At 37.6% G+C, this 27,606-nt stretch overlaps 2 protein-coding genes across 10 annotated transcripts; both read right to left on the bottom strand.

Moving 5' to 3' along the window:
• Nucleotides 1-95: 95 nt before the first annotated feature.
• LOC126698730 (protein NTM1-like 9) lies at nucleotides 96-27,567 on the bottom strand. Of its 4 annotated transcripts, XM_050396141.1 has the most exons (8): nucleotides 27,510-27,567; nucleotides 3,254-3,506; nucleotides 2,408-2,727; nucleotides 1,512-1,796; nucleotides 1,245-1,370; nucleotides 668-994; nucleotides 469-561; nucleotides 96-310 (listed from the first exon to the last, which is right to left on the bottom strand). In XM_050396141.1, exons 2-8 carry the CDS (start codon nucleotides 3,417-3,419, stop codon nucleotides 167-169), a joined length of 1,461 nt encoding a protein of 486 aa, XP_050252098.1. In that variant the 5' UTR covers nucleotides 3,420-3,506; nucleotides 27,510-27,567; the 3' UTR covers nucleotides 96-166. The 4 variants fall into 4 exon arrangements, with proteins under 4 accessions (XP_050252098.1, XP_050252097.1, XP_050252099.1 ...); XM_050396140.1 differs by lacking the exon at nucleotides 27,510-27,567 and having other exon boundaries at nucleotides 3,254-3,575; XM_050396142.1 differs by lacking the exon at nucleotides 27,510-27,567 and having other exon boundaries at nucleotides 1,512-1,793; nucleotides 3,254-3,575.
• On the bottom strand, nucleotides 22,895-27,518 carry LOC126698728 (protein NTM1-like 9). Of its 6 annotated transcripts, XM_050396138.1 has the most exons (9): nucleotides 27,281-27,518; nucleotides 26,418-26,737; nucleotides 25,721-25,858; nucleotides 25,633-25,690; nucleotides 25,514-25,545; nucleotides 25,261-25,386; nucleotides 24,680-25,021; nucleotides 24,394-24,564; nucleotides 22,895-24,187 (listed from the first exon to the last, which is right to left on the bottom strand). In XM_050396138.1, exons 1-9 carry the CDS (start codon nucleotides 27,444-27,446, stop codon nucleotides 24,113-24,115), a joined length of 1,428 nt encoding a protein of 475 aa, XP_050252095.1. In that variant the 5' UTR covers nucleotides 27,447-27,518; the 3' UTR covers nucleotides 22,895-24,112. The 6 variants fall into 6 exon arrangements, with proteins under 6 accessions (XP_050252095.1, XP_050252093.1, XP_050252091.1 ...); XM_050396136.1 differs by having other exon boundaries at nucleotides 25,633-25,858; XM_050396134.1 differs by having other exon boundaries at nucleotides 25,514-25,690.
• Nucleotides 27,568-27,606: the final 39 nt, after the last annotated feature.

Raw genomic sequence — 27,606 nt, 5'->3', positions numbered from 1 at the left:
TAAGTACTTCCCAAGAAAGCCATAATTCTTTCTTCTTTTTTTGCCATGTCTTATAAGTAATATTAAGAATTAATTATCTATCTAAATCATTGACATCCTTTAATTGTAAAATTTTATGATCTTCAATCAGATCCTATGATCTGATCTGAAGACCCTCCCTCAGATCCTAGATATGATCCTGATTTTTACAACCCTGGTGAAACCTTTGGACTTTTGATGATATCTTCAAGCCACAACAAATCTTGATACTCTTGATCAAACTGTTGCACATAATAACAATGCAAGATAAGTTTTCAGAAGACCAATTTATCTGAAGATGACAAACACAAAGAAACCACATTGAATAAGTCAAAAAGTACCCACAAACGAGTATAACAAGTCTTGAGCTACAAATTAACACAACTAAAATTTTATTGGAAAAACTTGCAAGGTCAATTAATAAAAGATATCTTGAGACTTTTCACTTACCTGTGCAGAAACCATGTTTTCCTGGGTTTCATCATCAAAAGTAAGATTATTTTGACTGCTAGACTTGTAACAAAAGCAGTCATCCGCTTGCATCTGCGAGTGTTAGAAACATGAATGAATAAGATAGGTGCTTAACTAGTTAACTACACTTGGAAGAGAGAAATTATTGTTTTATGCTTGAATTTAATTCCTTTCTCACCTCATCAGATGTTTTTTCTACCACATCATTTTTTGCAACACAAGTGTTATAACCAATGTACTTAATGGGTGGTATACTGCTAGATGATATTCCATCATAATTTTCTGCTGGATAACATTGAAAACTCATGGGATAATTGTCAGCTTCACAAACTGAAGCTGGTGCTAGCATAGACTGTGCTTCTTCAAGAGAAGCTTTAGCTGTGGTAGGAGAAGAAACAGCCGGTGTAGCGGTAGTTATAGTTGATATGGAGGAAAAGTTGCAATCTAATGGCTCGGGTGGATGGGGGTAGAACATTTTGGGGGCTTTCTCCAAATCCTGGTCAACCTGATGGAAGAAACATGAATAACCAAGATAAGTGTATAATTAGTTATCTGCACTTCTAATTCCCACAATTTAATAATAATAACTACTACTCTATGCCTTGTAGCTCAACTAGTTGGCATCTCCTACTATTTCCAACAGAGACATTCAATGTTCAAATCCTCCCTCCCCCATTATAACAATCAAATTTTTTTTATTAAAAAAAAAAAAAAACCCATAGATAGTGTCTAATGCTGAAACTAAGTCCTATTACCTCAGAGTTGAAGTTGCCATTTTTAAATTGAATAGGTGCTGTAGCATCAGACATCATTTCGTCCACATAAAAATTAAATGTGGATGGGAAGAGATTATTCAAAAATTCCTCCACATTAAATTCATCCTGATAGAAGAAACACGAGGTACAAGATATTGATTAATTTAATATACTATACTTCTCAATTTGCAAAAAAAAAAAAAAAAAAAAAAAAGGAAAAGAAAAGAAGAAAAGCAAGTGTCTGATGCGGAAACTAGGTTCTATCACCTCAGAAGATGTCATTTCTGCCTCCTGTTTTTCTGCAACAGAAGCATTTTCACATGGAACAGGTGCTGTAGCATCAGATAACATTTCATCAGGAATTTTAGCATAACAAGATTGATTACTTGTTTGATGAGTTTCAGCTTGAACATCCAATGCTGGAGATACAGGAGCCAGCGATGACTTAGACTTCATTTCTTCAATACGAGATGAGGTATCAAGTGAAGCAGCAGGTCCACCATTGGTGCTCTTTTCTCGATTATTGAATAAACGATAAAGGACAAAGGCCTTCTGCAAATGTTAAGCACCCAAGTGAATTGGGCGGACATAACATCATTGCCTAATATATACTACAAACTGAATTACCACCAAAAAAAAAAAATGCAAATAACAGAATGTAAATATGTATCATAAATGACAAAACAAACAATTTCTCAATTCATACATGTGAGTACCGTTCAACCCAAAAAGAAACCATCAAACTACTTTGGGGGGAAAAAAAAAAAAAAAAAAAAAACTCACACTCACACCCTGTCTTCTACTAGTCTCCTCCTCTCCTCAATAGGGGAACTCATGAGCTAAAACCACTAATCCTTGCAACAGTGTCTACATGTAAAATTTCAGTATCTATCCCTTGATGGATTAAGAATACCTTCTTTAATGAATCTAAAATATTAAAAATAAAAAATAAAAGAGAGATCATTAATCCAGCAAGAATGTTAACCCCCTCACTAAGAATGATCAAAACTAACAGTTTCCACAATCCTAGCTAATTGAATCAGTCCTCTTTTAAAGTTACCTCCAACGATTTATCAACACACACACACACTCAGTTCAGTAATCAATAAAAAATCTCAGGTCAATATAACATCAATCAAACAAATTGAATAGCAAAAGCCAACCTGACCGGGATGTTTTCCATCAAAGTCCTTCTGGGTTGTGCTGTACTCATGCACGACCCACTTAGTCCCTTTTCCCTTCTCTTTTCCCTTAGTGGTCCCCATATGGAAGACCAGAGTCTTCTTCATTCCAATCAAGCTCTCTCCAGACTTGATTTCCCTATCTGTACCAGTTGATTTCCAGAACCCAGCCTTGGTTTTCCTGTTCACCCTTTCTTGTTTGGGATCCCTTTTTCTCTTTTTTGGATTATCGTCCTGATGCTTCAGGCTCTGTTCATTGAAGAAGAACCACTCTTGATCCTCCGTAGCAATCCTACTTTTAGCTACAGTCCAAGAAACCAGACTTGAGCACAAAATTTTGACACCCAAAATGGGAAAAATCACATGACCATGTATATTATATAATTGCTCAACCATAACTCCATGAGATAGTTATATGGGCATATTATGCAAATCTTATGTAATCTAGTAAGTACATTGCTAAAAAAAAGACCAAGAAGCCACAAAAAAACACACACCCATGGTAAGTAAGTGTTCTAATGAAGAAAAACAACCATACTAGAGCAGAGGAGCATAGCCCAGGAAAGCATGAGTCTTTATACAAAAGAAAACGCTAACTAGAAACAACATGAACCAGACAACACCAATACCAGAAAACAGATAATGTACACATGATCTCAGCAACTATTTCTTATGATCAATTAATTAATGTAACACACTTGCCCACAAAACAAGAACAATCAACAAGCTAATTCAATGTGAAACACTTTCGTACCTTTTCACAAAAAAGTATTAAATTTTCCAAGAAATGAAGGTGGGTGTGTGATAATAGAAAAACAAGAAGATTACATGGTAAATCCCAGGGCTCATCTTTATAGAACTCAATTTCGGGAATAAACCAAATGTCTTTATCATTCCCTGTGATCTTCTTCTTCAGGTAGAGTTCAATGACCTCCTTGTCCTTTGGACTAAATCTGACCCCAGGTGGCAAATGATCCAAACTCAGCTTTTCCATTACACACACACTCACAGGAAGCTTTACTGAGAAACCCAGGAAAAAGTTTTACTGAGAAACCCAGAAAAAGCTTTACTGAGAACCTACCTAAGAGAGAAAAATGTTACAGAAAAACAAGAGCAGTTGTGAGAAAGCAGTTGGTCTTTGGCTTCTTGTCTTCTTGTCTTTATATACTACTCATCAGTAAAGCTATTTTCAACTATCTTCACTAACAAGTCTGATACAGTAACCAAGTCAAAATATAATTTTGGACTTTATTTATTTGTTTACGCGTGAGATTCTAGTTCTAGATTCTTCTATTCAAGTATTCATTGTTTTAATTTAAATAACAGTAATAAATCACCTATTCTTATAAATTAGTGTGGAGAATATGAGTATTGACATTTAGTCTATATTATGGATACTAGTTGGTTACTTGTGTATTACAAGAAAATGTTTAAAATAATATGATTTTTTTTTCTCTCATTTTGTTTTGTTTAAATATAAAATTTGATAATAATAGTAATTATTAATAAGTATTTATTATAATTATATTTATACATGGAACTATATGTTTAGTTTACCACTTAAAAAAAAAAATTGATGTGTCAAAATTCTAATGGAGTCCCTAAAAAAATAATACTAGAGAGTTTAATTATAGAATATAATTTAAATTCAATTAAAAGATATAAGATAAATTCGTGAAGTGTAAAATCACGAGACTTTAAAAACTTATAACCTTACAATCGAGCTATAAGTTATATAATTATTCTTTATAATCGAACTAAGATACTAATTAGTTTTTTTGTATAAGCGGAATTTGAATATTAGGTCTTTTATTTTACCTATTAAGTTAACCAAAACACACTTTTAGTCTTTTATTTATTATAGATAAATTATAAATTTGGGTGATAAAATTTATTATCTTTTTCTTCATTTTTCCAATTTATGTTTTGGCGAGTTGCAAGTTGCTAACTAGCAATCAACCAGGCCCTCCACAAGTCCACATGCAGCTTTTAAGTGCTGCGCGCTGGTTTCTCAAAAAAAAAAAAAAAAAAAAAGTGCTGCGCGCTTTTCCACATGCAAACGGTTTTTTTTTTTAGTGGATGTATTGCACTTCTTTTTTGTACTATTTAAAAGTCAAATTAAAAGTAATTTTTAATGTAATTAAAAGTAATTTTTAATGTATTGTTGTTTAGGGTCAATGTAATGGTCCATCTTGAAATATAAATTTTTGTGAGGTAGAGGGAAGGAGAAAAGACCGGGATTCAAGTCTTATGGATAAAGCTTCATACATACATCCATTTGCAGTTGATAATTTTTTTTCCCCTGAGTTATTTTGTTTATTTTATTTATTGTATAAAAATATAATTGCACATTAAATAGAATTATAAAGCTTTATAAATAAAATAGTAGATTCTATTTTAATATGGAAATAAGCTCATTTAAATGACATAGTCTGTGGGAATTATTATTGTAAGGACCGGGTTTGAGTTCCTAGCCTAGACGATGGATGGACTTAAGCCCAAAATAATGAATTTGTAGATAGTGGGTTGGAAAACTGGGTTAAAATGAGTTGAATCGCGAATAAAGTGGGCTCAGTTGATAAGAACAGAGAAATAGATTGAATTAAATTAGAGAAAATCATCCTCAGCACAATTCGAGGAGATCAGTTTTTATATAATCCCTACAAGTTTGATTACAGAGTTGGTTCTTGATTGCTACAGTGTTTCTCTTGTGATTTTCTGATCCCCTATCCATGGAGGATCTCTTACATTATATAGTTCCCTTTGGACGATCTTGATCCTACACTTGTTGATCATTTGAGCCACTACTTGAGTGCTTGTTCCATCAGACACCATCTCTGGCCTTCTGTGAGTTGTGGTAGCCAAGGCAGTATTGTTCAGGGGTCTTCTCCACATAAATGCGGCCAGAAAGTTAGCTGCAGGACATTCAATGCGGTGACAGCAACTTTTCCTTAGATATTTCCTAGCTCACCTTCTTCCAGTACGTTCATAATGCACGTCATTCTCAGTAGAATTTTCTGGAAGGTCACTCTAAGTGATAGAATATACATTTGATCTATGCTTCATTTATCCGAGGAGACAATCCTCCTCGGACCACTTTCTCCAACCTTTCCACTTACATGTTACTTATGGGATTTTGAACTTAACACCCTTGCAATTGTTTATTTGTCCTCAGACCAATCAACATCCTCGGCCAAAGCCCAAGGTCCAATATACAATTTTGGGTCCCTATCCCTACAATTATTCTTAAGTGCTTTAAAAAATAATAGTGATTTCAAAAGGTGCATTTTAAAAATGTAATTTTTTTTTTGTTTCTAAAAAAATGTGATTTTTTTTTTTAAAATGTAGCTAAGCATCGACAAAATTTGTGAAAGTGTTATCATTGTGAAAAATTATGTTTTTTGACTCCATGAAATGCAATTTGAACATTTTTGCTTATTTTTTATCTGCAATTTAAAAAAAAAAAATACAAAGCCAAACGTCAATCCTTTAAAATTGCTAATTTCCCCCATAAAGGGCCAAATAGTCTTTCGGTAATCAAAGAAAACTAATCTAAACACACTTTAGTCAAATTCTAACTTATTTTCACCTTACCAAAATAAGTTAAATCACCACTAAAAAAAATGATAATATTAGATATTTTTTAATCCAATAATTAAGAATATGTTCAGTAAGACTTAAAATAGATAAGCTATACTGTAAGATATTTGTTTACTTAACGGGTAAAGTTTTTGATAGTTGAAAAATAGAGATTTTGAGTTCAGTTTCCATTTATACAAAAAACCGATTGATATTTTGATTTGATGATAAAGAGCACAATAATCATAAGTGGACATCATAAGTTGAAATTCTATCTTATAATATATATATATATATATATCTTTTTGATAAAATAATTAAGTCAGCCTTAGGAATAATCTTTGACCATCTTTGAAAGCTAGTACTAAAAGATTGCAGTATCATTTTCAGTAACTAATAGAGGATATTTTCATAATTTGATGATAATTAAGGATATTAATTCTTCTTCTTCTTCTTCATGTTTCAAAATATACTTTTTTTTAATAATTAAAAAAACCATAATTAGTGCTTCCCTTAATCCATTCTCTAATTTTTTTTTCTCTCCAAAAAATTGTAATTATTGACTACTCTGTGTCCCCCATTGGTGAACATCAATTTTCTTCTTCTTCCCTTGCATTCAAAGTTTGTACTATGAAAATAAAACTATAATAAAGAATACATAATATAAGATAAGAATCTATATCATAACTCATACATAAATTAGTTATTAAAATATATGTATCCGTACGGATGGAGAGGAAGTGGGATCTTTGCTCCCTATCTAAAATGAATGGATGAGATATTGATGACAAGAACCTTCTGGAATTCATGACTTTTTTTTTCTTTTTAGATAATTACAATGTGCATAAAGTTAAATCTATATATCTTGTAAAATTTTTCCCATAGATCGTCAAACACTTTACGTATAAAGAAGTCACAATTCAGCTAAAAGACCATTATAATTGGTTATTTATTACATTCATATTAAATTATTATTTTCTCTTCCTCACTTATTAGCTTATGGTTATAGTCTGTCATATCAAAGTTATAACGTAATAGCATGTCATCTTATATATTTTTTGTTTTGCACCAAATTTTTTTTTTTTTATTAATTTTTTTTGGGATTTTGCACCATACACTAGTGGAATAGATGAGAAATTGATGAGATGCTTTGGAATTCTTGGATGATTGAATAGAGAAGTGGAATGGATTATAATATTAACGAGAATGTTCTGGAATTCATAACATAATTGCACCATACATATTACATACACACTAGTTTAATAGATGGGAAATTGATGAGAAGGTCCTGGAATTCTTGGAGAATCGAATTGTACAGTGAAAGAGTAGTGCAATGAATAAGATATTGATGAGAAACTTCTGGAATTCTTTAACTTTTAGTTGCACCCAAACACTAGTGGAGTAAAATTTGATGAGAAGCTTCTGGAATTCTTGGATAATTCTAACATTCACTTAATAATATCCTTTGCATCTGTTTTAAAACATGTTAATTAAATTGACCACATCTTTAATAATTTAAATAAATAAATAAAAATGTTGATGACATTAAAAAATAAGATCTACTAATTGCAAATAGAACTTTAAAATTTTCATAGTAGCGATATTCTAAACTCTAGAGGATTTTATTTTTAATAAAATAAGTATAAAAAAAAAAAATTACCCTCCTCAAAATATTTACTGCTCCCATCAACTTAGGGCTATTTAATAATAATAATAAAATATAACTTAGGTAAAAAGGTATGGTTTGAAAAAATTGAAGATTAATTATTTGTTGATAAAGGAAGACCCCACCTCAACTATGGTTCACAGAATGTTTGAAATGATTTGTCAATGTCTAGTAAGAAAATAACACGTTTCCATTTGTAAGGGCGGGCTTTGGTTCTTAGGTCCAAAGGATGAATGGATTAAGGTTCAAAGAGTCTAACACAATAAATTTATAGAAAGTGGGCTAAAAAGCTAGGCTTCAATGAAGTAGACAACACCTTCTATGGGCTAAAGCTAATAAGAGAGAAAGTAAAAATGATGAATATACAAATGTGGTGCACAGAAATTCTTCCTTGGCAATGTCCGAGGAGGATAGTTTTTAAATATATTTTTCTTAGATTTGACTATAATTGTTGTTCTTAATGCTACAGTATTTTCTCTACAGATTCCCCCCCCCCCTTCTTGGAGGGTCTTTCATGTTATATAGCTCTCTTCAGGCGATCTTGGCCCACCATTTGTTGATTGTCCAGTCCACCACTTGAGTGCTTGTCCCATTAGACACCTTCCCGAACCCCTTTTGAGTTGCAACAATCAAGGCAGCACTGTTCAAAGGGTCTTCTTCACATAAATGAAGTTAGGAGGTTTGGTGGGACGCATTAAATGTGGGGGCAGCTACCATCCCTTTAATCATGTTAGGGCTAACCCCCTCTCCGAAACTTTTTCTCAACAATAGGACTTCCTCTGGTAATGTGCCACTGACATGGCTTTACTGTCCGAACATGTGGCTTCCTCGGCACAACAATGGACTCCTCGGCCATGGATATGAAACGTGGCACAGGTACCTTATTTGAATTCTTGTGCCTCACAATAGCCCCTCAAAACTTCAGTTTTCTTTCTTATCCGAGGAGAAAAATGGGGTTTTGACTTTGGAACACTAATTCCGCACGTTTCCTTGAGTTCCACACGTGAAAGCGTCACTTCGTGTGTCCCACAACTGTTCTGGTGCTTCGGAGTCCGCAACGTCTCATTAAATGCTCCAAGCTGCGCTTTGTTCCCCACATCCTACGGTGAGATGGAGATCCTGCGACTGGCGTTTCTCCTTAAATTTTAGGCGGGATAACTCCCACCCAATTCCTCCCTTATATAAGGCGCTTGGGAGAATCATTTTCCCCACTTTACAAATCTTCGAGCTCTCCAGACTTCCCAAACTCTTAAACCTTCAGTGCTTTCCAAATTTCTAAGTCTTCTAGATCTTTCAAAAAGAACATTTTTTTTTAACCTTTAAGAAGTTCCAGAAGCAACTCTTGTGATTATTCTTGTAAGTTCTTTCACTTTTAGGTTCTTTTCTCTTCGGCCAGTCTCCTTGGCCTTCTGTTCTTTACTTCCTTTCCTTGAAAATTTCTCTCACTTCACCTTAGTTTGCTTAAATGGGTAGATTCGCTCACCTTGTAGACTCTCCCACCATTATGGAGGGATTTAGGGCCAAGTACCACATTCCCCGGGGAGTTTCACTACGATACTGTGCTCCAGGTCAGTCGCTTACCCATAGAGGAGAAGGGGAGGTCGTCAATCTCATAATTGCCTTTATAGAAGGAGGAATGACGCTTCCCATGGGTAGAGTAACTAGGGACTACCTGATCGCCTATAGGTTGTGCCCCCACCAATGCGCGCTTAACCTCTTTAGGGTCTTGGGTAGTGTGGACGCTCTCAATGAGCAAATGGGGCTAAACCTCACCTGGCACGATGTTGTTTAGATGTACAAGTGCCACCTGCTCGAAGATGCAAGGTACTACCTTAAGTCTAGATTCTCGGTTGTTAGGCTCGTCTCATGCCTCCCCAAATCCAATAAGGGCATGAAAGATGACTTCTTGATAATCTCAGGTGAATGGCACGACGGTCTTCACTGCCCAGTCCGGGAGGCAGAGTTAGGTGGGGTACCCTAGGTTTAGGTCTCCCTTTTTTTTTAATTTTTTTTTTAAACATGGGTGTTGGTGTCTTAGTTTTGTTGCCCTATTTTTTCCTTTGCTATTTGTTTCTTTTTAATGGAGGGCTTCATCGTTCTAACCGTGGTTTGCTTCTCAGCTGTTTTTGCAAATAAAAAGCACAAGGCCCCCAACATCAACCCCGTCAACGTTGTGGACCTCAACAAAGTTCTAAGATGCGAAATGTTCGTGAGCGAGGATAGACAGTTAAGAGCCGTCCACCTCATTCTTGACTTCGAGCCCCTATTAGACAAGTTCTAGGATGTGGGCCACACGATAAGAGCAGGCGATCCTAGGTTGGCGCAGATAGACGTCTCAGTGCTTGGGTTCCTTGCCCGAGAAGACATTATGCAAGTTAACTTGCCCACTCGTCGCTCTCCCTGTGAAGCGGCAATCTTACAAGAAGAAACTGCCTCCTCATGGCTGTCGCTTGAAACCGAGATAGACCAGTTTCATCTCGAGGACGAGAGAGAGGGGCAAAGAGAATAGGTAGTTCAAACCTCAGACTTAGGAGACGACCCTGACAGATTTTCAGGTGTTTGCACCTCTAGCCTCGTCATCGCACGCATAGACGACAGCTCCGAGGAAGAAGAAGAGATTGCCCTAAACAGGAAAACAGGCCTGAAGGAGCTCCTCGAGGAAAGGAATAAGGGGTCGTCATCTAAGGATGCCCTAGGGTCCTAGCCCTTTCCTACTCTTCCCCTTCCCCCTCCTCCCAAGGAGGGGGAGGTGGTCCCCCAAAAGGAGTCCAAGCAGCAGAGGATGTCCAAAGGCAAATGGCGGGCCTCCTCAGTGAAAAGTAAGAAGGCCGAGCACTTGGCTGACGTGTGCCATCTGGCCTGGAACTCCCTGTTGGAGTTGGATGGCGCGGCGGTACCCTGGAGCTCCTCCATCAGGGAGTTCCAGAGAGGTCGCGCCCATTACGTGGCCGCGGCTCTAGAGCGACCTCACTTGTTGCTCAAGGATATGGACATCCGGAAGAACATAAGGCAACAGGATCTCTTTATGACCTTGAAGAGGGACTTAGCTTTGGTCAGTTTCTCAACTTGGTCCCATTGATCCTGTGCTATTCTTTTTGTTTACTTATCTCATGGAGTGTTTTCGTTGCCTTTGTGTAGGCCGTCCAGGAGGTTTTCACAGCCAAAGAGTGGGTGAAGGACGCCCGTAACGAGGCTCGGCTTGCAGATAACCTCCGCGAGGAGGCCAATAAGTCCCTCGCCATCACTAGGGGCAGGAACAAGAAGTTGGCTTTGAAGCTGGCCACCACGGACAGAGACCAGAGGAGCGCGAAGGCTGGTCTCAGGAGCGTCGAGGCACAAGTGGAAAAGCAGTATTAGAGGCTCCATTACACCGAGATAGAGCTGGCCATGACTAAGCACCAGGTGTTGGAGCTGGAGACGGAGCTGTACAAGGCCAAGGAGGCTACCTAGGTGGCCTAGGCAGCTGCTAACACTGCAGGGTAGAAGTTTTATGACCTTAGAATGTAGGAAGCCAAGGCTCGAGGTCTATAGGGAGTACTACCTCGAGGTCTGAACTAAGGCCCTAAATGTGGCTAGAGCTCCTACGGACTCAAAGTGGAGGAAAGCTGAACACGTTTACTATCCCGAGGTCCTCTGAGAAGTCCCTGAGGCATCCCCCGAGGAAGCCATCCTTGCTCCAATTGCAGTTGAGCAGCCTCCTCCCTCCCAGGCCATTCTTTCCCTTCCTGAGGCCACCAAAGAGCCTTGCAAGGCTAGTGACCAAGGTAGGAGGTGGAGGTGGCCAAGGATAAGGAGGCTGGCCAGAGCAGAGCTTGGACAAAGGACAAAGGCAAGGGCAAGGAAGCTGTTCTCAAGGCAAAGGAGTCTGAACTGGCCAAGCCTCAGGTCGTGGCTCAGGAGAAAAAGGCCGTTGATCCTCTTATTCTCCCGCCGGTCAACAAAGAAGACCCTCCCTCGGCGAAGGCTTAGCTGAGGATTTTCTCTCTTTCTTTGTATTTTTAACTTAGGATCTTTCTTTCTTTCTTTGTACTTTTTTTTTGTTAAGGCAGTTTGCCCCAGTCCATAATGTACTTTCCCTTTTGTTGAATGAAAAGACATTACTTTTTGCCTTTGTGGGCTTTTGTTTTTCCTACAATGTTTGTCTCTGGTCGGCTATATTACTTTTTTTTTTTTTTTTTGAGATTTTTAGATTGAGGGTGCTTCCAGGGGTGAACATCCACGCTTTGACAAAATCGAGTAGTAATAATATGTTGTTAGCTTAAATAAATTAAATCTATGTAAACGATGAGAAAAAATGACTATGTGCTGGAACTAAAAAATGGGTAACCAACATGGAGGCCTAAGTCTTTAGAGATAATCAAAATGCTTAGTAGGAAATGGGATAAACAAGTGTTAGTTTATCCAAGGCATGTGATTCGAGGAACCAGACATAGCCCAGGTTCTACTTAACACTTAAACAAATAACCAAGAATATTAATTTACTCAAGGTATGTGGTCTGAGGAGTCAGGCATGTCCAAGGTTCTGTTTAATATTTATACAAGTAATAAAGAGTGTTAATTTACCCAAGGTATATGGTCTAAGGGGTCAGGCTTAACTAAAGTTCTATTTAACACTTAAGCAAATAACTAAAAATATTAATTTGCCCAAGGTATGTGGTCCGAGGAGCCAAGCATAACCAAAGTTCTATTTAATATTCATACAAGTGATAGAGAGTGTTAATTTACCCAAGGCATGTGATCTGAGGGGCCAGGCATAACTAAAGTTTTGTTTACCACTTAAGAAATAACCAAGAATATTAATTAACCCAAGGTATGTAGTCTGAGGAGCCAGACATAACTAAGGTTCTGTTTAATATTCATACAAGTGATAGAGAGTATTAACTTACCCAAGGCATGTGGTCAGAGGGTCAGGCATAACCAAGGTTCTGTTTAACACTTAAACAAATAACCAAGAATATTAATTTAACCAAGGTATGTGATCCGAGGAGCCAGGTATAACCAAGGTTCTGTTTAATACTCATACAAGTGATAGAGAGTGTTAATTTACTCAAGGCATGTGGTCTGAGGGGCCAGGCATAACCAAGGTTTTGTTTAACACTTAAGCAAATAACCAAGAATATTAATTTACCCAAAGTATGTGGTCTGAGGAGTTAGGTATAACCAAGGTTCTGTTTAATATTCATACAAGCAATTAATGCAACACAAAATGTTGTAAATAAAAACATAGTAGGGCTACCTTTCATTAATAATAGTACTTTCGTAAGTTATTTACATTCCAAGGTCGCGGTACAACTTTTTCATCTAGATCTTCTAGGAAGTATGCTCCTATGCCTACTACTGAGGTAATATGGTACGACCTTTCCTAATTGAGCCCTAACTTCCCCTATGCTGGGTTTTTTACAGTGCCCACCACCTTCCTCAATACTAAGTCTCTTGGGTTTAACGGTTTTAACTTCACACCGGAATCATACCCTTGTTTGAGTTTCTGTTGGTAATATGCTAATTGAACTATGACGTTTTCTCTCCATTCCTCAACTAGGTCCAGACTCTTTCCCAATAGGTTTTCATTACTGTATGGGGTGAATAAGCTAGTCCTCAATGTTGGGAATCTAGTCTCCAGAGTAATCACAGTCTCGGCCCCATAGGTCATTGAAAAGGGGGTCTTCCCTATTGACCTACAAAGGGTAGTCCGATATGTCCAGAGGACGTGTGGAAGCTCGTCCACCCATTTGCCCTTGGCTTCATCCAACCTCTTTTTGAGTCCATTCACTATAACCTTATTAACAACCTTGGCTTGCCCATTCCTCTAAGGGTAAGCTGGAGTGGAATACCTATTCGTGATATCCAATTCCCAACAGTACATTCTGAAGGCCTTGCTATTAAACTAAAATCCGTTGTTTAAGATGAAGGTATGAGGAATCCCAAACTGAGTGACAATGTTATTCCACACAAACCTCTTGGCATTCACATCCCTAATGTTTGCTAGTGGCTTAGCTTCAACCCACTTGGTGAAGTAATTAGTGTCGACCAGAAGTAATCTCATGTTTCCTGGTGCTTTGGGGAATGGTCCCACAATGTCCAAGCCCCACTGAGCAAAATGCCAGGGACTGGACAGAGGATTAAAAACACCCCCTGGCTGATGAATGTTGGGAGCAAATCTCTGACATTGGTCACACTTCTTCACGTATTCTTGCACTTCCCTTCGCATATTGGGCCATCAATATCCCTGTGTAAGGGCCTTGTGAGACAAGGATCTGCCTCCCGTATGACTTCCACAAATCCCCTTGTGTAACTCTTCTAGAAGTGGCTCTGCTGCTTCAGGATGGATGCATAGCAAGTATGGCCTAGAAAAAGAGCGCTTGTACAACTTTTTGTCCTTAGATAGCCAAAATCGTGAAGCCTTTCTTCACACTTTGTCAGCCTCCCCTTCTCCTCAGGCAAGATGTCATCTTTAAGGAATAGGACAATAGGATCCATCCAACTAGATCCCACCCTCAATTGATGAACCTGGACCTTCCTCCTCTCCATCTCGGTAGGGTTGCATAATCCTCCATCAGGACGACCCGAGGTAAACTTTGTGCTGAGGATGTTACAAGGGTGGCAAGGGAGTCATCATGCGTATTTCTGCTTCTAGGGATTTGGTGTAAGGAATAAGAGTCAAATCCTGATTGTAAGTGCCTCGCTTGGTTCAAGTATTCTTGCATTCTCACATCCCTGGCTTCCAGTTCTCCCTTTACTTGGCCTACAACCAACCTCAAATCTGAAAACATCTCCATTGCTCTTCCTCCTATTTTGTGAACCATAGCCATCCCCTCCAGCAAAGCCTTGTACTCGGCCTCGTTGTTCATGGCCGAGAAGCCCAGCCTTAAGGATTTATCAATGATGATTATCTCAAGAGATACTACAACCAACCCCACTCCTGATCCCCTTTGATTTGCTATGTCATCAACATACACCTTCCAATGTAAAGGCTCCTACAAGGAGACCATCCCAACTGGCCCTTTATAGAGGTACGAGACCTGTATTTAATATTAAAGGCTCCTAGGATCGTTACCCATTTTGCAACCCTCCTTGTGGAATCAGCTTTCTGAAGTAGTGATCAAAGAAGGAGCTGGGTTAGAACCATAACAGTATGAGACTAGAAGTAATGTGGGAGCTTCCGTGTAACATGTACTACTGCCAAGATGGCCCTCTCTAGTGGTAGATAGCGGACCTCTGCCTCATGTAGATAGCGGACCTCTGCCTCGAGTTTAGACATAATAGGTGGCTGAGAAAGATATTCTTTCAATTGCTGGAAGGCCGAGGAACACTCCTCTGTCCATTTGAATCCCTTCTATTTATGCAACAACTAGAAGAAGGGCCTATACCTATCCGCTGACCGAGAGATAAACTGATTCAAAGCGACAATCATCCTTGTCAACTTTTGGACCTGTTTGGGATTCCAAAGAGGCTGCAGGTCATGGATTGCTTTAATCTGATCTAGGTCGACTTCAATTCCGCAGTGGGTGACCATATAACCCAGAAACTTGCCAGAGCCCACTCCAAAAGAATACTTAGCAGGATTGAGGTGCAGTTTAGGTCTCCTCAGTATCTCGAAGACTTTTTCAAGATCATTTATGTGCTCGGACTCCATCTTACTCTTTACCACCATATCGTCCATGTAGACCTCGATGTTCTTATCTAGTTGTGGTTCAAATATCCTGGTCATCATTCTCTGATAAGTAAACCCCGCGTTCTTCAGCCCAAAGGGCATCACTTTGTAATGATAATTTTCTATGGACGTAACGAAAGAAATCTTTTCTTGACCATCCAGAGCCAAGGGTATCTGGTGATATCCTTTGAAAGCATCCAAGAAGCTCATCCAAGGATGGCTTGCGGTTGCATCCACTAGCTAATCTATCTGAGGCAGGGGGAAAGGATCCTTCGGACAAGCCCTATTTAAATCTGTGAAGTCTACATACACCTGCCATTTCTTACTTTACTTCTTCACCACCACCGTGTTAGCCAACCACTCTGGGTAAAACATCTCCTTTATAGCCCCAGCCCGCTTAAATTTAAGCACTTCTTCCTTGACAGCATCAGAATGTTCTTTGAATGAGTGCTAAGGTGGTTGTCTTTTGGGGGGGACAGATGGGTTGACGTTTAAATGGTGACGAATGAAGTCTGGATCCACCCTGGGGCCTCGTAAGTATTCCATGCAAATACGTCAATATTTTTTCTGAGAAAACCTACCAGCTCTTCCTTCTCCCGAAGAGGTAGCTGAACTCCAACCTGAAAGAATTTCTCCTCGTCGCTGCCAATAAAAACTTTCTCCAGCCACTCGCATTTAGCCCCCCCTGCCACTGCCCCCGTCGACAATTTCGGCACCCTTGATTACTATAAGTCCCTTGCTGCGGAGGCCGAGGACTCACCCCTGGTCTAATGTCTGATCGCGGCCACCATGCATTGCCTAGCCATGGATTGGCTCCCTACTAGTTCCTTAACTTGTCCCCTGGATGGATACTTCACCTTTAGGTGCAGGGTGGAAGGTACGACCCCCATGGCGAGAAGCCAAGGCCTTGCCATAATGGCAGTGTAAGAAGAATAGGCATCTACCACAATGAAGTTCACTTCCACAACCTCGGTCCCTGTCTGAATGGGTAGTTGAATTTGGCCTTTTAGAAAGACAATCTTGCCGTCGAACCCTATTCGAAGGGAATTATAGCGTGTCAGGTCCTCGGACCGTAGCTTCAGTCCCTTAAATAGGTCAGGGTACATGATCTTTGCGCCACTACCCTGATCTACCAGCACCCTTTTTACATCGTACCCTCCTATCCTGAGGGTAACTACTAGGGCATCATCGTGCGGCTACAAGGTTCCCACTTTGTCTTCGTCGGAAAAGCTCAGAGCTAATCAGGCCTCCACTTTACTCCTCTAGGGATCAGGGGACGAGCCATCTACAGATGGCCAAGATACAGAAATCACCCTAGATGGTTGAGAACCAGTTCTTCCCGGGGCAACCAGGATAACGCTGATTGTATCTAAAGGTGGTCTTGCGGAGGTGTCCCTCTGAGCCCCTAACTTTGCCTGACTGCCCTGTTCGTTGGGCTGATGTAGGAATTGCTTTAACTTTCCTGCCTTAACTAATTGCTCTAAGTGGCTCCACAAAGTCCTGTAATCCTCGATAGTGTGCCTTCGTTCCTAGTGGTATTGGCAATGAAGACTTTAGTTGCGCTTCGTGAGGTTTCCCTTTATCTTGTTTAGCCATTGAAAGTGTATCGCTCATTCTTGATTTTTTCCAGGATTTGGTGTACTGGCTCTTGGAACATAGTTTTGACTACCTAAGTAGTAGTAGATCTAAAATGCCCCGCATAATCTCTCCGAGGTCGGTTGTTATTGTACCTGTCCAACCTGAGATCTCTTCTATTGTGAGAGACTATCTTTGCCTTCCTATTTCCCTGTTGCTGGTCCTTCTCAACCCGCTTATACTCATCAATACGATCCATGAGTCGACGCACACTCCTAACTGGTTTTCTGGTCAAAGACTTTCTCAAATCATGCTCGACGGGCAAGCTAACTTTGAAGGTCCTTATAGCCACATCATCAAAGTCCCCATCTATCTCGTTGAACATCTCCTAGTACCTGTCAGAGTACATTTTCAAGGTCTCCCCCTCCCGCATTGCCATAGACAACAAAGAGTCCAAAGGCTGAGGAACCTCACTGTAAGTCACAAAACGGACCACAAACGCTCGAGTAAGCTCCTTAAAAGAGTTGATAGAGCCTTCCCTCAGGCCGTCAAACCACCTCATCGCCACAGGCTCCAAGTTGGAAAACCTTGCACATCAAGGCCTCGCTCCCAGAGTGCATGACCATTCTCTGGTTGAAGTGGCTCACTTGCTCCACGGGATCCGTTCTTCCATTGTACATGGTGAACGTTGATTGAGTAAAACGTTGGGGAAGCCTTCCACCTTCAATTCTACGCGTAAATGGCAACTTGGAGATCTAGTTAAGAGCCCTGCTCATAGCATCATTGCCCAGACCTTTGCGAGGTGGACTTTTACTCCTCCATTTGTAGTCACGGTTTTCATCGTATGAAAAAGACTTACTAGGAGGAGTCCTGGACCTGGGCCTATAGCTACCATCTCCCTCCTCATCAGAAGATGGGTCGAAATCCGAAGGAGTCCTTCGTCGTTTGCGGCGTAGCCTCCAGCGAAGACGGTCAATCTCTAACTGTAAGCTTCTGGTATTCTCCTCATGGGAGATGTGACTCCTGCCTCAAGATTGGCTCCTGCTAGTATGCGTGGTGTGTACACAAACCTCACGGTCCCTCCTTCGCTCAAGGTTGAGGAACTAATCCTGACGTTGGGAACCAATAGACTCCTCCTGTCCTGTCCTGATCCAGCCATGGTTAGGCGTCGAACTCACTAAAGCTCAAGCCTTCCCCACAAACGACACCAATTATAAGGGCGAGTTTTGGTTCTTAGGTCCAAAGGATGAATGGATTAAGGCCCAAAGAGCCCAACACAATAAATTTGTAGAGAATGGGCTAAAAAACTAGACTTCAATGAAGTGGACAACGCCTTCTATGGGCTAAAGTTGATAAGAGAGCAAGTAAAAGTGATGAATATACAAATGTGGTGCACGAAAATTCTTCCTCGACAATGTCCAAGGAGGATAGTTCTTGAATATATTTTTCTTAGATTTGACTACAGTTGTTGTTCTTAATGTTACAGTGTTTTCTCTATAGATTTTCTGCCCCCCTCTTCTTGGAGGGTCTCTCACATTATATAGCTCCCTTTAGGTGATCTTGGCCCTCCATTTGTTGATCATCCAGTCCACCACTAGAGTGCTTGTCCCATCATACACCTTTCTGAACCCCTTGTGAGTTGCAGCAGTCAAGGCAGCACCGTTCAAAGGTCTTCTCCACATAAATGCAACTAGGAGATTTGGTGGGATGCATCAAATGTGGGGGCAGCCACCATTCCTTCAGTCATGCCAGGGCTAACCCCCTCTTCGAAACTTTTTCTTAACAATAAGACTTCCTCTGGTAATGTGCCATTGACGTGGCCTTATTGTCTGAGCGTGTGGCTTCCTCGGCACAACAATGGACTCCTCGACCATGGATATGACACGTGGCACAGGTACCTTATTTGAATTCTTGTGCCCCACACCATTATTTTGTACATATATTTTTTGGCAGAGTATTGTAACATCTTAATATTAAAATATCTTTTTAATAAATTATTAAATAATAATTTTTTTTTTGAAAATCATTATTAAATAATGAGTTAAGAAACTAAATGAGGTAAATGTTGGATTTTCATGTGGTTAATGAATCTTAAGTGAGGAGTTACTATTGTACTAAAAAGAATCAATGTGGGATTCTTTTTGGAAATTAAAGCCCTCATGGTAAATTTAATTCATGAAAAAAAAAATTTCTTAAAGGTAGTTTTTCTAGGAATGATCTATTGAGGCCAAAAAAAAAAAAATTTACAAAAATAATAGAAGCCCTCACAATAAGGGGAACCCAAATCAAAAGAATAGGAATCAAGAACCCACCGAACAAAACCCATAAAAACAAATTTCAATTTATATTATAGTTGGGTAAAGAAAATGGAAAAAATATTATATCATGGCTTAATTCTTCTACTTTTCTTTTTCAAACACAAGAAAATTTTGAATTAGAACCTAGAAGAAGTTGTGGACACCCCATTTTGTAACCAATGAATCCACAACCTTGTGTTATAGTAATTTCAAAAATAATCTAGGAGAAAAAAAATGATGTTTAAATGGTTTGATGAACATGAATTTCACTTTAAAGAACATGATGATTGAACCAATCAATCAAGAGATCAATCCACATCGCATTTTAAAGGTCATCTGCATTCCAATGCGTTAAGGCATAATCAAGTGATTATGGGTAGTTTATTTTGATCGGTCCTTATTGGATTAGTTAGAATTAATTTATGTAAGAATCAGTGGCAGTGCTAGGAATTTTGAGTTGGGAGGTTGAACTACTACGTCAAGATAAACTCAAATCACAAATAGAGATTACCCTAAAAAATCCACATAATATATGCCTATGTATGAAAATATAAATTTTAATTTTTTTATTCTAAAGTAAGTTATATACATATACACAAAATTATCAACTTTAATATGTATATATACACATCTAGACACGAGATCTTCTTTATAAGAGAAACTTATAATCTTCTTAAACTCTAATAAGTATACAAACACTGTATAATTAGGTATACAACATACAAATATATAGAACAAAAAAAAAAAAAAAAATGAATATAGTATTTTCCATCAAAGTCATGCTCAACAATAATACTTCACGTAATAAACTTCATCAATTATTATTTTTATAGAAAAATTATTCATAATTTCCTTTTCAATACATAACTTGTTTGCAAAACTTCATCCATGTTTGACAAATCAAAATCATAATGTTATAATCGAAGTTTCATATGAGCTTTTTTTTTCTTGATAAAATATTGAGAATAAAAAATTTCAACGAAATTGCATATATTATCAATGTTGAATGATTTGAACGCATTAATAGGGTTTGAAATTGAGCTAAAAATTAGGGGTTCCACTATTTACTCACAAAACTTATTACCTAATTATTTCACTATATTACAATTGTATATCAACTCTAAACTCTCTCTTTTTTTTGGGGGGGGGGGGGGGGATGATTACTAGATTAGCTTATCAATGCTTTCTTTTTCTTTTTCTTTTTTTGTGTTGGGGGGGGGGGGGGTAGAGCTCCTATTTTTTATCATATAACCTTTAAATATTTGTAAGATATACCTATATTGTAAAAAAATTAAAAATTAAAAATTCTAATTATTAATAAGTATTTATACGTTTCCATTATTTCATATATATATATATATATTGGTAGAGTATTGTAACATTTTAATATTAAAATATCATTTTAATAAATTATTAAATAATGAGTTGGGAAACTAAATGAGGACAATGTTGGATTTTCACGTGAGGAGTTACTATTGTACTAAAAAGTCAATGTGGGATTCTTTTGGGAAATTAAAGCCCTCGTGGTAAATTTAATTCATGAAAATAAAAATTTTCTTAAAGGTAGTTTTTCTAGGAATAGTCAATTGAGGCTAAAAGAGAAAATTTACAAAAGTAATGGAAGCCCTTGTAGTAAGGGGAACCCAAATCAAAAGAATAAGAATCAAGAGCCCCTTCACAAAACCCACAAACACAAAATTTTGTTTATATTATAGTTAGGTAAAGAAAATGGAGAAAATATTATATCACAACCTAATTCTTTTACTTTTCCTTTTCAAACACAATAAAATTTTGAATTAGAACCTAGAAGAAGTTGTAGACACCCCATTTAGTAACCGATGAATCCACAACAATGTTGTTTGAATGGTTCAATGAACATGAATTTCACTTTAAAGAACATGATGATCGATCCATTCAATCCAATGATCAAGCCACACCCGTTTTTAAAGGTTATATGCACTCCAATGAGCTAAGGCATAATGAAGTGATTATGGGTAGTTTATTTTGATTGGTCCTTATTAAATTAGTTAGAATTAATTCATGTTAGAATCCCATTGGTTTATTTTTAAATCAAGAATGTAATTAAGAGTGAAAAAAAATTTAGGTGATAAAGCCCTAAATTTTGATTTTAGATTTACCCTCCTTGAAAAGAAGAGAGTAAATTGGAGATCAAAAGATTGGATCATCAAGATAAAGTTTTGATCATTTAGGGGCCGTTTGATAACGTTGTTTTAGTAATGTTATTTGTATTTTTTTGAAATACATGTGGGTGAAAAAGTGTGTAAAAATACATGCAATATTTAAAAACTAAAAACATATTAAACTGCTCTACCAAACGGGGCCTTAGTGGCTTTAAAGAACCAAAGAAAACGCATGATTATCCTTCAACTAGTTAGAATATTAACCAAAACATTCCAAAAGACGAAGTTGCAGCCAAAATGTGCCCAAGACAAAAGTGTTGATTAGCACCTTGTCACATAGACATGAATTCTGACCGGCGCTTATAACCAGATTCCCACCAAATCCAAGTTTTATGGTGACATATTAGCTCAAAATATTCTAACACTTTTGAGGATAAAAACAAGTTCAAAACTACCACAACAAATTAATGGAGTAAAAAAAATAAATTATTTTTTCATTTCCCCCTTAAAAATAAAACCCTCATCATCAAATAAAAGAATTATAAAAATTCAAACTTTCTATAGCAATAAAGTTATTAGAAAATTAAGAGTAGTAAGGTGTTGCAAAAATTCTAAGAGAAAATGCTTTAAGGAGACATTAGATTGCTTATGCAACATTTACTCTTGCAAAGTCTTTAAACACATTCATATGTACACATTCAACCTACTGAATACTTCAAAAAACCATGTCAAGCAAGCTACAACACAACATACGAAATGATTGACAACATGAGATGATATTCATTGTTCATATAACATATTTAAACACAACTTAACCCAAAACCTTAAGATGAGTTTGGATTCAACTTGATTAATCACTCACTCTTCTCATAATTATTCAATTTGGAACTTCACTCATATTTGTATATCTAACAATCTCTTCCTCACATGTGAGTTATTGCATCTTTGTAGGCTACGAACAACAACTACTAGCTCTCCCTTGCCGATGGACTATTTTTTTTTTCCCAACAACGCATCATATATGGGGCTTTTGTATGCCATTCGTGAAAACTGCATGTCAACCCTGCATGTTCATCCATGGAAACCTCATGCAGAAATTTTGAGAGAAAAGACTAAATATTGTACAAACAATATCGTGTTAGTTTCAATTGTAAAACTACCACCATTGAAAGCAACCCATTTTAAAGCGTGAATGCACTAAGAATAATAGTATCAATAACAATGAAACATTGAAACTTGACAATCAATAAATCTTTACCTATATGACACGCCTGTAATCATTTAAAACTGCTGGTTTATATAAGCCAAACGACCCTTACTAGAGCACCTTCATCCTCGAGGTCCTAGACCATGTCACTCATTCCCATCCTGTGTATACCAGCCTCTTTCATTGTACAGTTCAATTCTAGCTTGACTTTCTGACTGATAACTATTTTCATGCATTCTTCTTTGTCTAACACACAATAAGCATCTTAAAAACACCCACATTCCAGCAAACAAGTTTGTGGCCATGTTCCTTAAATCGACTTTTAACTATCCCAAAGATTAAAGAAGATAAAATTAAAGAAAATCATCGGTTGAACACTTTTATTACATGTTTACAGAAAAACAACGATTATCCAATACAGCTGAACATAAATCACATTGTATATAGATTTAAAAACAACGAAGTCTTGCTCCAATCTTGTAGTTGCCAAACCCTTATACTAATTCCAAATGATCGCTTGATTTATCATATACATATAGAACTGGTTCACCGCACCAGCAGATGATGACGTACCACACTTGTAGGTTCACTATGTAAGACGACCAAAGCTATCCAGTGCTCATCAACATGATACACGAGAAGGTATTTAGTATCACGAGGATACCCACCCCATGTGAGAAGAGTGTGATATCCCAGAGATATAAAATACAAATTGCATTATACACAGAAGTGAAGACTGTACTTGTTTTCACTCTGTAACAAAGTCTGGGGGTTGCTAAAATCTTGATCAGGATCTTAAACCTCACAATTCTACAGATCTAAAATGTCAATGATTTAAACATTAATTTGAGTCTTTTAAGAGGGATTATTAAAATTCCAACCCAGATTGTGGTTTCTTTTAGAGAAACCTTTAAACTCAACATGGAACTAAAGTAAGGAACCCAATTTGGAAGTCTTTTTAAGACTATTTTTCTGGGGGGTGGGGTGGGAAAGTGGGGAAGAGTAACAACCCAAGTTCCAATGACAATAAGTAGTAAAAGTAGGCCATAGGCCTTTGATTGTAAAAGACCATCGGTCTTTGGTTTGTAAAAGACTAGAAGTCTCTTTTTCTTTTGAGTTGAAAAAGAGTGAATCACTGTGAGTAGACTTTAGGGAATGTTTGCAAATGTGAGTGGGAAAAGGAAGATGACCCATTTTCAGCAGACCTCCCAAAACTTTGGTTGAATGTTGCTTACATGCGGGATTTCAGAGAATATTAATAATTCTTTGACTTTTAGCTTTGTTTTTAAAGAATATTAAACATTCTTTTGAAATTTTTAAGAAAGACTAATATCCTTTTTAATTTAGCTGTCTTCAAAGAGTATTAAAAATTCTTCTACTCTTTCCGGGAAAGACTTTTTTTTAGTAAGTACTTCCCAAGAAAGCCATAATTCTTTCTTTCTTTTTTTTTGCCTTGTCTTATAAGTAATATTGAATTAATTATCTATCTAAATCATTGACATCCTTTAATTGTAAAATTTTATGATCTGATCCAAAGACCCTCCCTCAGATCCTAGATATGATCCTGATTTTTACAACCCAGGTGAAACCTTGGGACTTTGGATGATATCTTCAAGCCACAAAAAATCTTGATTCTCTTGATCAAACTGTTGCACATAATAACAATGCAAGGTAAGTTTTCAGAAGACCAATTATCCGAAGATGACAAACACAAAGAAACACATCGAATAAGTCAAAAAGTACCCACAAACGAGTATAACAAGTCTTGAGCTACAAATTAACAGAACTATAAATTTATTGGAAAAACTTGCAAGATCAATTAATAAAAGATATCTTGAGAGTTTTCACTTACCTGTGCAGAGACCATGTTTTCCTGGGTTTCATCATCAAAAGCAAGATTATTTTCACAGCTAGACTTGTACCGAAAGCAGTCGTCCACTTGCATCTGCAAGTGTAATGGGGATAACATGTTGCAACCTAGTGGCTGTGGTGCAACAGGGAATATATTCCATCCTGCCTCCACCTGCAAATTAGCCTGATGTTAGAAACATAAATGAATAAGACAGGTGCTTAACTAGTTAACTACACTAGGAAGAGAGATGTTATTGTTTTATGCTTGAATTTAATTCCTTTCTCACCTCATCAGATTTTTTTTCTACCACATCATTTTTTGCAACACAGGTGTTATAACCATTGTACTCAATGGGTGGTATACTGCTAGATGTTTTTCCATCAGAATTTTCCGCTGGACAACATTGAAAATTCATGGGATAATTGTCAGCTTCACTTCCTAATTTTGGAGAAACTGAAGCTGGTGCTAGCATAGACTGCGCTTCTTCAAGAGAAGCTTTAGCTGTGGCAGGAGAAGAAACAGCTGGCGTAGTGGTAGTTATAGTTGATACGGAGGAAAAGTTGCAATCTAATGGCTCTGGTGGATGGGGGTAGAACATTTTGGGGGCTTTCTCCAAATCCTGGTCAACCTGATGGAAGAAACATGAATAACCAAGATAAGTGTATAATTAGTTATCTGCACTTCCAATTCCCACAATTTAATGGTAATAACAACTACTCTATGCCTTGTAGCTCAACTAGTAGGCATCTCCTACTATTTCCAACAGAGACATCCAATGTTCAAATCCCCCTCCCCATTATAACTATGAAATTATTATAAATAAAAAAAAAATAGATAGTGTCTAATGCTGAAACTAAGTCCTATTACCTCAGAGTTGAAGTTGTCATTTTTAAATTGAATAGGTACTGTAGCATCAGACATCATTTCGTCCACATAAAAATCAAATGCGGATGGGGAGAGCTTATTCAAAAATTCCTCCACATTAAATTCATCCTGACAGAAGAAACAGGAGTTACAAGATATTGATTAATTTAATATAATATACTTCTCAATTCGCAAAAAAGAAAAAGAAAAAATAAGAAAAGCATAAGTGTCTGATGTGGAAACTAGGTCCTATCACCTCAGGAGATGTCATTTCTGCCTCCTGTTTTTCTGCAAGAGAAGCATTTTCACATTGAACAGGTGCTGTAGCATCAGACAACATTTCATCAGGAATTTTAGCTAAACAAGATTGATTACTTGTTTGATGAGTTTCAGCTTGCACATCCAATGCTGGAAATACAGGAGCCAGCGATGACTTAGACTTCGTTTCTTCAATACAAGATGAGGTATCAAGTGAAGTAGCAGGTCCACCATTGGTACTCTTTTCTCGATTATCGAATAAACGACAAAGGACAAAGGCCTTCTGCATAATGTTAAGCACCCAAGTGAATTGGGTGGACAGAACATCATTGCCTAATATATACTACAAATTGAATTACCACAAAAAAATGCAAATAACAATATGTAAATATGTATCAGAAATGACAAAACAAACAAATTCTCAATTCATACATGTGAGTACTGTTCAACCCAAGAAGAAACCATCAAACTACTTTTCGAAAAAAAAAAAAAAAAAAAACTCACACCCTGTCTTCTACGAGGCTCCTCCTGTCCTCAATAGGGGAACTCATGAGCTAAAACCACTAATCCTTGCAACAGTGTCTACATGTAAAATTTCAGTATCTATCCCTTGATGGATTAAGAATACCTTCTTTAATGAATCTAAAATATTAAAAATAAAAAATAAAAGAGAGATCATTAATCCAGCAAGAATGTTAACCCCCTCACTAAGAATTAACAAAAATTAACAGTTTCCACAATCCAAGCTAATTGAATCAATCCTCTTTGAAAGTTACCTCCAATGATTTTGGAGGCAAAACAATCTTAAATCAACACACACACACACACACAGTTCAGTAATCAATAAAAAAATCTCAGGTCAATATAACATCAATCAAACACATTGAATAGCAAAAGCCAACCTGACCGGGGTGTTTTCCATCAAAATCCTTCTGGCTTGTGCTGTACTCATGCATTACCCACTTAGTCCCTATTTCCTTCTCTTTTCCCTTAGTAGTCCCCATATGGAAGACCAGAGTCTTCTTCATTCCAATCAAGCTCTCTCCAGACTTGATTTCCCTATCTGTACCAGTTGATTTCCAGAACCCAGCCTTGGTTTTCCTGTTCACCCTTTCTTGTTTCTGATCCCTTTTTCTCTTTTTTGGATTATCGTCCTGATGCTTCAGGCTCTGTTCGGTGAAGAAGAACCACTCTTGATCCTCCGTATCAATCCCACTTTTAACTACAGTCCAAGAAACCAGACTTGAGCACAAAATTTTGACACCCAAAATGGGAAAAATCACATGACCATGTACATTATATAATTGCTCAAGTATGAGATAATTATACGGGCATATCATGCAAATCTTATGTAATCTAGTAAGTACACTACTAGAAAAGACCAAGAAGTCACAAACACACACACACACACACACACACACACACACACACGTGTTTTAAAGAAGAAAAACAGCCATACTAGAGCAGAGAAGCATAGCCCAAGAAAGCATGAGTCTTTATACAAAAGAAAACGCTAACTAGAAACAACATGAACCAGACAACACCAATACCACAAAACAGATAATGTTCACATGTCTCTGCAACTATTTGTTATGATCAATTAATGTAACACACTTCCTGAAAAATTCTAAAAAAAGCCCACAGAACAAGCAACAATCAACAAACTAATACAATGTGAAACACTTTCGTACCTTTTCACAAAAAGGCATTAAATTTTCCAAGAAATGAAGGTGGGTGTGTGATAATAGAAAAACAAGAAGATTACATGGTAAATCCCAGGGCTCATCTTTATAGAACTCAATTTCGGGAATAAACCAAGTGTCTTTATCATTCCCTGTGATCTTCTTCTTCAGGTAGAGTTCGATGACCTCCTTGTCCTTCGGACTAAATCTGACCCCACGTGGCAAATGATCCAAACTAAGCTTTTCCATTACTGAGAAACCCAGGAAAAAGTTTTACTGAGAAACCCAGAAAAAGCTTTACTGAGAACCTACCTAAGAGAGAAAGATGTTACAGAAAAACAAGAGCAGTTTTGAGAAAGCAGTTGGTCTTTGGCTTCTTGTCTTCTTGTCTTTATATACTACTCATCAG

Source organism: Quercus robur, chromosome 9, assembly GCF_932294415.1.
Source record: "Quercus robur chromosome 9, dhQueRobu3.1, whole genome shotgun sequence".
In the NCBI taxonomy this organism is placed as follows: domain Eukaryota; kingdom Viridiplantae; phylum Streptophyta; class Magnoliopsida; order Fagales; family Fagaceae; genus Quercus; species Quercus robur.
The sequence above is the reverse complement of the archived record's forward strand: the minus strand, read 5'-3'. Positions and strand labels throughout refer to the sequence as shown.

Coding starts and splice junctions, on each gene's coding strand:
- LOC126698730 (XM_050396141.1), bottom strand. CDS start 3,419: ATGGAAAAGCTGAGTTTGGATCATTTGCCACCTGGGGTCAGATTTAGT. Junction 1,797..2,407: donor ATGGAAAACATCCCGGTCAG/GTTGGCTTTTGC, acceptor TAACATTTGCAG/AAGGCCTTTGTCCTTTATCG. Junction 1,371..1,511: donor CAGAAATGACATCTTCTGAG/GTGATAGAACCT, acceptor TTCTTCTATCAG/GATGAATTTAATGTGGAGGA.
- LOC126698728 (XM_050396133.1), bottom strand. CDS start 27,446: ATGGAAAAGCTTAGTTTGGATCATTTGCCACGTGGGGTCAGATTTAGT. Junction 24,565..24,679: donor TAGAAAAAAAATCTGATGAG/GTGAGAAAGGAA, acceptor GCTAATTTGCAG/GTGGAGGCAGGATGGAATAT. Junction 24,188..24,393: donor AAAACATGGTCTCTGCACAG/GTAAGTGAAAAC, acceptor TATGTGCAACAG/TTTGATCAAGAGAATCAAGA.